At 39.5% G+C, this 12,811-nt stretch overlaps 1 protein-coding gene across 9 annotated transcripts in view; it reads left to right on the top strand.

Moving 5' to 3' along the window:
* Positions 1-562: 562 nt before the first annotated feature.
* Positions 563-12,811, top strand: part of LOC132160797 (receptor-type tyrosine-protein phosphatase T) — a 236,362-nt gene continuing 224,113 nt past the window's right edge. For 7 of the 9 annotated variants that reach the window (XM_059570487.1, XM_059570489.1, XM_059570490.1 and 4 more), the window contains exon 1: positions 563-882. In XM_059570487.1, coding sequence (XP_059426470.1) covers positions 803-882 — 80 coding nt within the window. In that variant the 5' untranslated portion in view covers positions 563-802. The remainder of the gene's footprint in view (positions 883-12,811) is intronic. The other 2 variants (XM_059570494.1, XM_059570495.1) reach the window with 1 other exon arrangement.

The following is a 12,811-nucleotide window of genomic DNA, read 5'->3' on the forward strand; positions in this document are numbered from 1 at the left end:
AAATTAGGTCTAACCATAAAACACTGCAACTGAAATCTGCCCACTCAGGGTGTTTCTATCTTATAAATGGACCATGGAGTTGACCATCTATACACAGTACCATGCATTTTATTCAGAATATAAAAGAATCACGGTTTCATACAATTATAGTACCATTAATGGCATTATTGTACACTTTTGGTCATCTTGGTTACAGCATTTTAACTTGGTATGTTCCACCAACAAATTTTCCATATAATGTCTAGGCCTATATTTGATCATTAAAACTTATGTTTGTGAAATGATAAATGTTCTTGTACTATATTTGAAATATTTGGTTTGATATTTTATTTAACACCACAGCATTCATACATTTTTAAGTGTGTCTTAAGTGTCCAAATACTTTAAGGGGCCTCTGTATGTAACACCGTGGAAAACAATGAAACTAGAGTGGTCTGGAACCTCTCTCACTCATTGCTCAGGGGGTGTTGAATTACTTTTAGGCACCGCGCAAGTGCGCACCGTATCGCGAGGTGCACGAGAAGAGCGTCTCCAGCGCACGCGGTAGTGTTTAAACCATCACTTCACCACAGTATTTCTGGCAGGCAGGTCTAGGGACCTGGGGGATATTGGAACCCTCTCTTCGTTCATTCGCACCCACTCTCCTCCCCACACACCCTCGTCGTAGCAGTACAGAGAGCCAAGAGTCAGACAGCTGTCGACTGACGGCTCGAGTCGCGCGCGCTACATCACTGATGCCGGGAAACCGTCAGCTCTCTCGCGCGCGGACGTACAGCGAGTATGTGAAGTAGTGACCGCGAGAATGGACCAAAGGAACTACTTCGCCGTTCTGCTGCTTGTTTTTCATCTTCAACTCACATTTGGAGAGTTCTTTCCAGGCAAGTTTGCATTCTGCTCTGTTTCTTTTTGGCCACTTTGCGGAGGTTGGCGAGCTTTGAATGCCGTAACCCAAGACGGGATGAAACTTTAATAATTGCGTTTTGTTTATTAATAACGATGTTCTGAGGGGAGATGTTAACTTCATGCTATAACGTTAATGTTAGGTGAATACGAATTCCAGAAGGTATGGTGTTGCTTTATTCATCGTGTAATATTATGGCTTTTTATAGTCAAATCTGTATGTTGCCGTTATTTACCTCAGTTATTTTTATATTATTTTTATCCTGAAAGACTCTCGTCCTCTTTAAAAGTATTGTTTTGTATTACATTACATTACGTTTATTATATTTTAAATTACTATGTGTTAAGGCTATTCTATGTTCAAGCTGTATATTTATAAATGACATCACAGACTGGATTAAAAAAAAGTTTACTCAGTCAATAGCCTAATAAATACATAGTGCGCTCATAATTAAAACAGCTGTTGGTTATTTGTGACTGCGATAATTAATTTGATATTTGTTTGCGTCTGTAAACGATCGGTTTGGGGAACTTTTGAGAACGGCGATTAGATCTTAAAATAGTCTCGTATCGAGTGAGGGAATCGGTCACCGTGTCCGTGCCGCTGTGAAATGGCTGCAGTTCATCGCTCCGCCGGAGGGTGGCGCTCTGGGAACATCCAAACCATGTACCACAGCATCACCGCTTGAATCGTGGGTCGCTGAGAAATTGTGCGGAGAATAGGACATATTTATCCATGTCTGTTGTTTAGCATATGATAACTATTTTTTATAAGCATATTTTCTTTGTCGTAAATAACCCGAGGCATTCAAATACAACACATAAAAGCTGAATTAGAACAATAATGATAGACTTATAGCTAATTGATAAAGAGGATTTCTGAAAAGAACCAAGCAAGTTTTCACGTGTTTGGAAGAACTTATAGCCTGTAAGACAAAATAGAGAACTGTCCATTTTTATTTTATCTGAAAGATCAATTATTTTTCTGCTGTTAAATAGCTGTTTAAATGTTTAAACAAAACCAAGAAATTCTAGAAGAAAAAGTCTTGTACGTTAAAACTTAATTGATGCCTTAAATTTAAATAAAGTGATACGTTTCTTCCACTTGTTCACTTTGAATTGAATTACTGATGTAGAAAATTGAGCTGAATCTTTGAGAACTCTTCTAATTAAGAACAATGGCAGAAATGTAGTAAGTTGGATGGAAACAAAGGTGTTAACAAAAATATTTTAATCAATAGTTTATTAAGCATAAATGTTTAATTATGCTCTTTTTTAATTAGGTTTATTAAGTTTATAAATGATCTTCCATGCATTGTTTAATAAATGTGTTGTTTGTGCATTTCGGCTTTTGGCTTGAGGTCTATGTGTTAAAGGACTAACACTCAGACAATAAAGTTAATCAACAGACAACCACAATGGACACATATTAAAATAGAATTAGCTAATTTACTTCTGGGCCTTGACTAATAAAACCAAGATAATTTCACAGGACTTCTGTTATGTCTTTCATGGCTTAACATTACATTCAAGTACCATGGCATTACCTTAGTATTTAAATGTACTTAAAAGTATATCTTCGTATTATGATTGTACTTTTTGCCGCATTTTGTTAATGATAACATAAGCTTGTTTGAGAATGGAGCTTGTAATTATTTTAGGCTGTTGTAATTCAGTTGTATATATATAAAAAAAACATCCAAAAGATTTCTGGGGTCCTGTGATGAAGAGGGCCCTCTATGTTCCTCACCCATGTAAATTTATCCCCAGGCCCTGTCTGTTTTAGCAGCAGCATTATAATTTATTACAGGGCCAAGTAAGTTTATCTTACTCAGACGCATAATTTTTTTAATTTGCCTGTCAGAATTTTTTATTTCATTGAGGTTGCGAGGAGATGTCTGTTATTAATAAGAATATTAATTAATTAATTAATTAAAACTAATGAGAGATCATATACCCTGAGGGAGCTGCAGATTTGTCTCTGTCTGTCTCCTGCTCTCTGACAGCTACTCATTTGCAGCTCAGTGAAGTCTCTTATCATCTGCACACTGCCAGACAAATAGCTGATCCAGAAACTGCCAGACTACTGGATAATCCAGTTCACCCAGTGTTTGTTTCTTATGGCTTCTAGATTAATTTCCATATCCTTGAGCATGAGGCATTTAAGAATTCATAAATTCCTTTTTTTGCACAATGTCTCATCTTTTCTAATATTTTCTGTCCCTCTTTCCCTTGACTAGGTCTTGCTGAAGTGTTTCTTTGAGTGTTTACTGCTGTAGTTGAGGGATTCACTTGCATTTGACAAGATTTGTCTTAATAGTTTAATTAACTTGTGCTTACGATGCACATTTATTTCTACACTAACACTGTCTACTTCCGCAATGTGTGATCTTTATGAATGTTTGCCAACACTCTGATTTACACACATTAGAAATGGCAGAGATAAGCCTTGAACGCACAGTCCAGTGGGTAAAAGCTCCTTATAATGAACAGAAAGCTCATTCCTTCTCCAACCACTTTGTCTGAGCCCTTGAATGAGACACTTCACCCATGTCTAATGGCTGCCCCATGCTGTAACCCCATCTCTCTCCGAGTCAAACAAGAGTAAAAAGTAGTAAAAAAAAACTGAATAAAAGTGGGAAGGAATGGTGAACAAAACTTAAAAGGAAAGAGTTTTAACTTAATTGAGAGTACCAGAGTGAGTGAATTCTTGCCGAGGCTGCCAGGGATAAATGAGCAGGCGAGTCTGAAAGCCTCACTCCATCGCAACTTGTATGGAAACAAAACGAGTTGCCTTACTGTGACGGCTCCCTGTTTTGTTGTGATTGCTGCTCTAGACCGAGATGGAGAGCCTGTCTGAGGGGGTGGAATAACAATGCGAGAAATCAGGGAGAAATGAAACGCTGAGAGACGCAACTGAGAGATGGACAGAAAAGAGCGAGGAGGGAAAGGGGGCAAAACAACACTTGAAGTGGACGAAAAAATGAGACACCTGAGAGGACCAACAAATGACTTTGCAAGGGCTGTCGGGACATAATGGATTTCACAAACACACACACATACACACACACACACACACACACACACACACACACACACACATACACACACACACACACACACAGGAACATGATTATTTCCCGTGTGTCCATTAGAAAGCGACAGGGCCGTAATTGTTTTCTTTGACCTGCTTGTTATCGCCCTGCTCTTGGGTTGCCGGGTTTCAGCGCTCCACTCTTGCCCTCTGACAAGCTGTCACTCAGCGGCCTGTTTAGTATTCGAGCGAGAGCGAGAGAGAAAGGAAGACTGTCAGAGGTGTTATCTGCATGACTGTGCTGGTTTAATCCTCCCCACTTATTCTATTTGGCTGACTAAATGACAGCTCAATTCTGGAGTGCGGGCCAAGTCCACTATAAATGAGACGTTTCCTCCTTGTACTGTACAGAGAGCAAAAACCTGTGGAGCAGCCATATTTAATATCTGAGGAGTTATCCGGAGCCACCCTTAGTCAGTATTTAAAGTGGTAGTTCACCCAAAAAGGAGAAGTCTACCCTCTTCATCTATGATGTTGCTCAAACCACATTTTGCCCAGTGAAATACTTTTTTTGCAGAAAACAAACTTGATTTCTCATACAGTGAAAGTGAATCATGTAATATTACTTTATTATGTGTGTGTGTGTGTGTATATATATTTATATATATATATATATATATATATATATATATATATATATATATGCATACTGTGCAAAAGTCTTAGGCCACTAGTATTTTCACCAACAAAAAATTGTTTTTAAGTCAGTTATTTCTATCTTTTGCTGTAGTGTGTCAGTAGTAAATATCAGTTTACATTTCCATACATTTTTGCCATTAATTGTAAAAATCCAGTGAGATTTTTGTTTGCACAAGGTGTCTGACAACAGCCAGTGCTCCACACAGAGATCTGATCTCAGCATCATCCAGTCTGTCTGGAATAGCATGAAGAAACAGAATAAACTGAGACAGACTAAATCCAGAAGAACAGTGGCAATGTCTCCAAAACGCTTCACACACCACACACACACACACACACACACACACACACACACACACACACACACACACACACACACACACACACACACACACACACACACACACACACACACATGTTTGTTCTCATAAATCATCCTCTCCTTGTAATACCTGTGTCATACCCATGTCATTATACAGAGTTGAGTCCTGATATGTCACAAAAACAAGCACACACACACACACACACACACACACACACACACACACACACACATATATATATCTCTAATTAGGCTTTTTTTGGAGCGGGTTGCTGGTCGCCAAACCCTGTTATTTTTTTCAACCACATATAGAGATTTTTATTTAATAAATTACATATGGATACAACTAAGTTCCAGGCTACCTAATTATGTCTTTTTTTTTTAGCATGCAAACTCTTTTTCAGGTTTTTGTATAATGTCATTGACGTTAAATTAATTAAGCATGTGACTCTAATCTAGTCATATGCTGAGAGAGAACATAAAAGAGAGATCTTCCACACTTCTTTCATCCATTTCTCCAGGGCACAAACATCCATTCCCCTTCAGTCAGCACTCTAGCAGGGTCATGCTCATTCAGGATGGGCAGAAGGACCCTCTCTGATGTCCAGGGTGTCAGGGGATTTAATGTGTGATAAAAAGTAATTATCTTTTTTTCTACTGTGTGTGCAAGGCCGGATTTACAGACATTCTCTCTGAAAGATTCATGAGAGTTTAAGAGGAGAAAGAAAGAGAGAGAGAGGTCGAAAGAGAGACTGCTCCTGTGGGAGAAAAAGAGAGACAATGTCAAAGAGAGACAGAGAAGAGAGGAAGAGTGAGGAAATTGTAATGAGAGAAAAAAATCAGAGAGAGAGAGAGAGAGAGAGAGAGAACATCATGTTTTATATAGTTGCATTGTGCATTAAGACACAATGTGAAGTGTTCACTGATATGAGCGGTTTTGAAATGTGAACCACTTCGCAACTGATCAACATTTTATAATTACGGCACTTGCTTAAAATACTTTTGGATGGAATTAACTATCTGGCCTGTTGTTCTTTTTATTCACCTCTGTGTGGGTTGTAGATTGAGCTGTTTTGTTGCCATAGCATGTGAGGCTCAATTACAGCATCATTAAAGAGACACAGGCACATTTGACGCCCCATCAAATCACTGTCAGTCTCTGTTCATCGCTGTCATCGTAACACTCTCAGAATCAATAGAGTAATAAAGAGCTTTGGACAAAAACAGTGCGGGACTCATTTGAATGTGACACCTTACACCTCTCTGTCCTGAGAACAAGCAGGGGATGGATTTCTGTTCACGGCTGTAAGAGTCTCAAAGAAAGCATGCTAAAAGATTCCCACATAAACCAAAGCAAAAAAGAGAGTAGGGAGAGATACAGGAAAGAAATCAAAATATGCTTTATAATTATCACTAAAGTTAAGAGGTGTCATTAGGCACAGAGTGATTAATAGAAAGGGTATTGATAATAATAATAATTTTAATAACTGCAATAATAGTTCTTTCACCATATTATGTAGTCAGTGAGCCTAGAAAGATGGACCTGCTGTAACTGATGTCTTGTCACAGCTCGACTTATAATTCTTTTTTTTTTTGGTTTAAATTAATAATTATGCAATTAAGTACATGATGATGTGTAGTATTGTGGATATACACGTATTGAGGTGCCTGCAACATGTACATTTACAATACAGCAAGGCCCTGAGTGTTTAATTGCTAATAAAAGTAAAACGTTTTCATTAAAACATTATTTTGTTAAGCAAATATATTACTATCCTTTCCCTTTCAATTACATTTTGTCACAGTTGTTACAACATTGGGTTTTTAGAATTCATGGAATATTATATCAACCAATCAGCATTCAGGACTGGATCTATTTGTTTTATAAATTTAAGTGCAAAAAGTGCACTTCTAGCAGGGCTGTCATGCTGCATTCAAGTCCATGTGATCGTATTTATATGTTGAACCAAGTCATAAAATCAAATGTTTCTGTTTTGCATCTGTGTTTACAGTGTGTCAATTAAAATAATGAGGGTGGAAAGAAATTGTTATTGAATATAATTGTCAATATTTATGGTATAATATAGTCTGCACGCGTTCTGTGTGTTGTACTTCTGATGAAGAACAGCAATAAAGCTTGCCACTAGTCATTTAGCCAGTTTATGAGGCATTAGACTTGTGTGACCAAACTGCATTTACCATCATTCTCAACAGCAGCATGAAATGCACAGATAATCCATCAATTACAAATCTTATGAGCATCCTTTGCTCCCTATTTTGTTGCAGTAGTGCTAAAAAGCTTTCTTTGTCAGTATCGGAAAAAGGAAAAAAAAATGCACAATGCATTTATGAGTTCTGAGCTTGTAAGTACAAACTTCCCAGGAGGACTTGATCACAGCAGAAACTCGCTGTTTGTAAGCAGGATTGAATTGAATCGGGCGTAGATGTTCCTCAGAGAGGGAATGAGGGATGGAGGGGTTGAGATAAAGAGGATGAGGCTAAGGTTTTCTGGCAGAGGGTTATTCAAGAGGTGGATGAGAGAGAGAAAGAGAAAGGGGTTGGCAGAATGATTCAGACGGTTCAAATCTGGAGAGCTGAGCAAACATCATATGGCTGGCACTGAGAAATATCCTGTCCTCCTGTTTACTCTACAGTTTTCTCATGGAGAGGAACAATCTCAAAGAAACCTGCACAGATGTGTACACGCACACATACACAGTAATTTCCATCAATGAATCCATCAATAAATTCAGTCTAATTGGATTGAGATGGAGAGTGTCTTGATTGTGAGTAGATCTGATTAATTGATAATTAAATTCATTATTATGAAGACAGATTGCATGTGGTTGCAAGTGAATCTTAATTTGAATAACATTGGAAAGGTGTTGAAGGACCCCATTTTCGTCCGGCTGTTCATTTCTTTATGTGGTAATTATACAAAATCCAGCTGTTTCTTCATTTATCACTTTGAACGAAGCTTTATCCCTCAGTTTAGTAGCTGACTAGTGAAGATCTATATATATATACTTTCCGCCATTTTTTTTTTTTTACTTTTTCATTAACCTACTAGTTGTTTGTAATAATAATCCTGTCAATCTAATAAAAAAGATAATCAGTGAATTACCTTAGCTATCCAGACCACGCAGTTGATCCACAGAAGGAAATGTGTAGGCAAATGTAATGAGATAAAGTGCCATATTTACAAGAACTTAACTTCTTAAACCTTTATCAATATAATCACTTTTTGGTACATACTGTTTCCTAATATAGTAACATACTTCACTCAAAGATATGTCACATTACAGAAGCTCTGACTGCTGGTTCATGTTGAATTTAATTCCTTGTATAAACAGTATAGTGAGTACAAGACAAAAAAAATGAGGAAGATAGCAAAGGCAGGACTATTTGCAGAGCGCAGTGACCCAAACATAATGAACTGGGCGGCTCTTATGTCAGGGCTCTGTCAGAAGTCAAGGGAAGGGAGAGACGAGTAACAAGACCCCACACGCATTCATTCTCCTTACATTTTCTTCTCCAGAGACACCATTAACCTTTAAGGGCTGTTGTGGACATCCAACACATACTTTTGGCTATTCGAGAGGGAGGCTTCGTTCCCCACTGGAAGATTAAAAATGCTTTTAATTGGTGTGGTTAATGGCGATTTGCAGGAGTGGATTCACGCTTTGGTGCATTATTTGGACGTTGTGAAAAGGTCATCTTCTAGAGCCATGTGTAAGATGATGTGGGGAGGCTATAGTAAAAGGGTTTAAATGAGAAAAAGAAAGTGGTGCACACTCTTTTGCAGTGTTTGAAATGTATTGTTAACAAAAAACTAGATAATAAAGAGCCACGAGGTAGAAAGTGTAACTTTTTGCATACTTTTTAAGTGCAAATTATGCACGCAATGATTTGTATGGTGAGTGCAATATAAAATGTTTATATATATTAGGGTTTCACGGATGTATCGGCCGCTTTTAAAGCCATCAGCACATCAGAAATATAAAAAGGGCCCATACCAATGGTTTATTAATTAACTTCATGGAGACAAAGAGTTGCATGTCTGTTGCATAAATGTCCTTCTTTGAACAAAATAATTAAATACTTGCCAAAACAAAACAAAATCTGTACAAAATATAGTTTGTCAGATGGTATAGTATGGCCATATGCACACATCCAAAGAGTGAAATGCCCACTCTCAGCTGTAAATTCATCATAGGTAACTCACAATGGCAATGGACCGGCGTTAGAGTTTATCTGAGGATACGTCATAAACCGCCAAAGATTAGGCCTACATTTAAGTGAAAATGAATGGCAGGCAATTTGCAGCTTTTAGGCTGTGCGATATTGAAGAAAAATGCGTTATGCGATACCTTGTTAAAAAATGTGATATTCAATTCAATTTTATTTGTATAGCGCTATATACAATACAAATGGTTGCAAAGCAGCTTTACAGAAAATGAATGTTTCTATAATATTTAGTAGTAGCTTATCAGTGGTGACTCAGTTTATGTACATATGGCAGAAATGTACGGAAAAATTTATTAAAGACAACCCTCTACGCACACCTTGGCAATATAATCGCCATTGGCTAGTACATTTTTCAGTTTACTCGCCAGACTGATATACTATTTTACACACACACACACACCAACACACACACACACACACACACACACACACACACACACACACACACACACACACACACACACACACACACACACACACATGATTCCATTCAGCTTATCTTTGTAAAATGGCACAGCTTCTTAAATCTCAGTCAGTCAAGCATTATATTATGGTATTAAGCACTATTTAATGTTAGAACTTTAGTAATTAGAACTAAAACTTGGTAACCATGTATGAATGCATATTTGTCATTTTAACTGAACTTAAGACTGGTGGTAATGCTTAAGATATTGTTGGTCATTCAGGGTTTCTGTAAAAAAAAAAAAAGTAATAAATCATATTAATTATTATTAAAACATAGTACTACTACTAATTCTACTACCATACTAACAATATACAATTGTATGATTGATGATCTGCTGGGTTCATTAATATTAATCACGTTGTCTGCGTTCAGTCGAACTGATTTGCTGAAATCAAAACAGGGACTGTAATGGATGAACGCCAGCCAATGAAATTGCCAGTTGCGCATTAGCTACAGGAGAAACCGGCATATCTTCTGTTTGTTCTAAAAAGCTGAATAATTCTAAATGAGCTCCATTATTTTGACATGTAGCGAGTCGATTCAATGTTGTAAGACCCCCTCTCTTTCTTTGCATGTGTGAGAAACAGCGCTATCAGCAAAGCCATGGCGAGTCATGGGCCTTCACACAGAGTTTACAGTTTGGCAAATACAGGTGCGCTGTGCATCCATTGAGATTAACTGAAAAAGTACAGATCATTTAATGGAGAGTGAAACTCTGAAGCGCTCAGTCAGTGTTCATCGAGTGAAAATATATCTGTGCTAATCTTATAATAGCCTCGAACGCACAGCCAAGTAAGATCTAAGAATTTATAAGCCAATGGCTAATGACAGACATCATTTAGTCACCCAGAGTAAAATTTAGTCGCATATGCGAGTGATTTACTCGCAATATAGAGGTTTGAAAGACGTAATCAAACAGACGACACTATTAACACTATTAACACTATTAACAGCAATTATTATGACGCTGTGACGAGTGGGGCGGGGCCGAGGGACATGGGAGCGAGGCCGGGGGAGTGATTGGAGATGAACTACACCTGTTCGTCCCACCGGTCTCGAGGCCCATGGAGGAGATGGAAGGATATAAAACTGGAGCGACGACAGTGAAGGACGAGAGAGGACCAGGCCTGGGCTTTTAGTTGTGTTTTGGTTTTTATTTTATGCGCACCAGTCGTCCGTGAGGGGCTGGTGCGCTGTTTTGTGTTTATTTTGTTATTAAAATGTTTTTGATTGTCCGCCGGTTCCCGCCTCCTTCTTCCGGATGAATATGAAGGTTGATATCGTTACAGTGGTGCCGAAGCCCGGGAGAAGGAGGGACGCGCTGCTGAAGATCCCTCGCCGCTGTGGTGAATCCGCGGTGCCATCGAGCTGGCGAGGAGTGTGCCGCCATGGACGCTCGAGGCGGTGGACTGGAGCGAGTTGCCGGGGACGGGCGAGCTCGCTACCGGCCGCCCACGATGTGGAGAGACGGCTGCCGTCCGTGAGGGAGCGGAGGAGTCGGCGCCGTTCGCCAGGTGGCCGGAGCCTGCTGCCTCCGCCGGAACGGGGAGGAGCAGGGAACGGGGGACTCCTGCCGGCTGCCCAAAACCGGAGGAGCCGTCGCCGTCCACCGGGTGGCGGAGGAGTGTCGTGCCGTCCGCCGAGGGCCGTCCAGTGCCACCGCCAGGCACCGCGGAGGAGATCACCCAGCTGGTGGAGGGCCGAGCAGCGGTGCGTCTGGGAACCGGAATTTTTTTTTTTTTTTTTTCCTCTCTCCCCTCTCTCGTCTCTGTCGCTCCTCCTTCCATCTCCTTTTCTCTCGCCTCGCCTGTCCTACCCCCAGGTTCCCGCAGGTCCCCGGGAGCGGCCCCCCCGGAGGGAGGGGGGGGGGGAGTAGAGCGCAGTCTCGGGAGTACCCCCCGGCCTGCGAGGGGCGATGGGGGTATGTGACGAGTGGGGCGGGGCCGAGGGACATGGGAGCGAGGCCGGGGGAGTGATTGGAGATGAACTACACCTGTTCGTCCCACCGGTCTCGAGGCCCATGGAGGAGATGGAAGGATATAAAACTGGAGCGACGACAGTGAAGGACGAGAGAGGACCAGGCCTGGGCTTTTAGTTGTGTTTTGGTTTTTATTTTATGCGCACCAGTCGTCCGTGAGGGGCTGGTGCGCTGTTTTGTGTTTATTTTGTTATTAAAATGTTTTTGATTGTCCGCCGGTTCCCGCCTCCTTCTTCCGGATGAATATGAAGGTTGATATCGTTACAGACGCAATCAAACTTATAGCAAAATTTGGTAGTTCTGTATGTTGTTTCAGGGTTGGCATCATCTGAGGTCCTCTGAGGGGTTGGCATCATCTCTTCTCAGGGGTTCTGGATCGAGACTGAAGCTTGTGTAAATCCTAGTTACCACGGGATGTCAAACAAATAGAGACATTATTAGCGTAAATGCTATTCCAACCAAGTAAAACTAATTTGTTTAACCCAAACTAAAGAATAATTTCGTTATGCAATACGATATTGCTTAAAGCGTGTAAAATCAATTTCAACTATTCCCATCAGTTTCACATTCTTTCTTGGAAAAGAAAGAATCACTATATAATAACTTCTGAAAGTGACCAGCAGTGTTTTAGCATTACATAAAAAGTAATGCCACAAATTGTATAATTAAGTGTAAAATAACACTGCATATTGTTTGAATTAAATTTAATATCATATCATACACCCTTGCGATATGCATATTGCAATATTTACATTTCCGATATTTCGTTAATTTCGATATATAGTGCAGCCCTACAGCTGATTCACGAATTCACACAAGGTCACATCACGCACACTGCAGTGTTTCTGTAAATGGAGAAAACAGAATAAAACTATATAGGCTACATAAAAAGGAATATATAGGCCTATACACAAATATATATTTCAATTAAGTCATTAACAGATTAACAAAACAAATGTTTTTTTTTTAGTTTCAGATAATTGTAACACGCTGACAGAAAAGTTCACAGAAAAAAAAAACGAGACGGCAGAAAACAGTTTTCTTTATTTTACAAAAGTTTTACAGTTTTGAATGATGTTTGCTTCTATCTCTTTGACAAACCAGCGTTGGTATAACCATAAATTAAGGAGTAACAGTTGGGAAAACAATGAAGTGATCACCTCT

Source organism: Carassius carassius, chromosome 17 (genome assembly GCF_963082965.1).
Source record: "Carassius carassius chromosome 17, fCarCar2.1, whole genome shotgun sequence".
In the NCBI taxonomy this organism is placed as follows: Eukaryota; Metazoa; Chordata; class Actinopteri; order Cypriniformes; family Cyprinidae; genus Carassius; species Carassius carassius.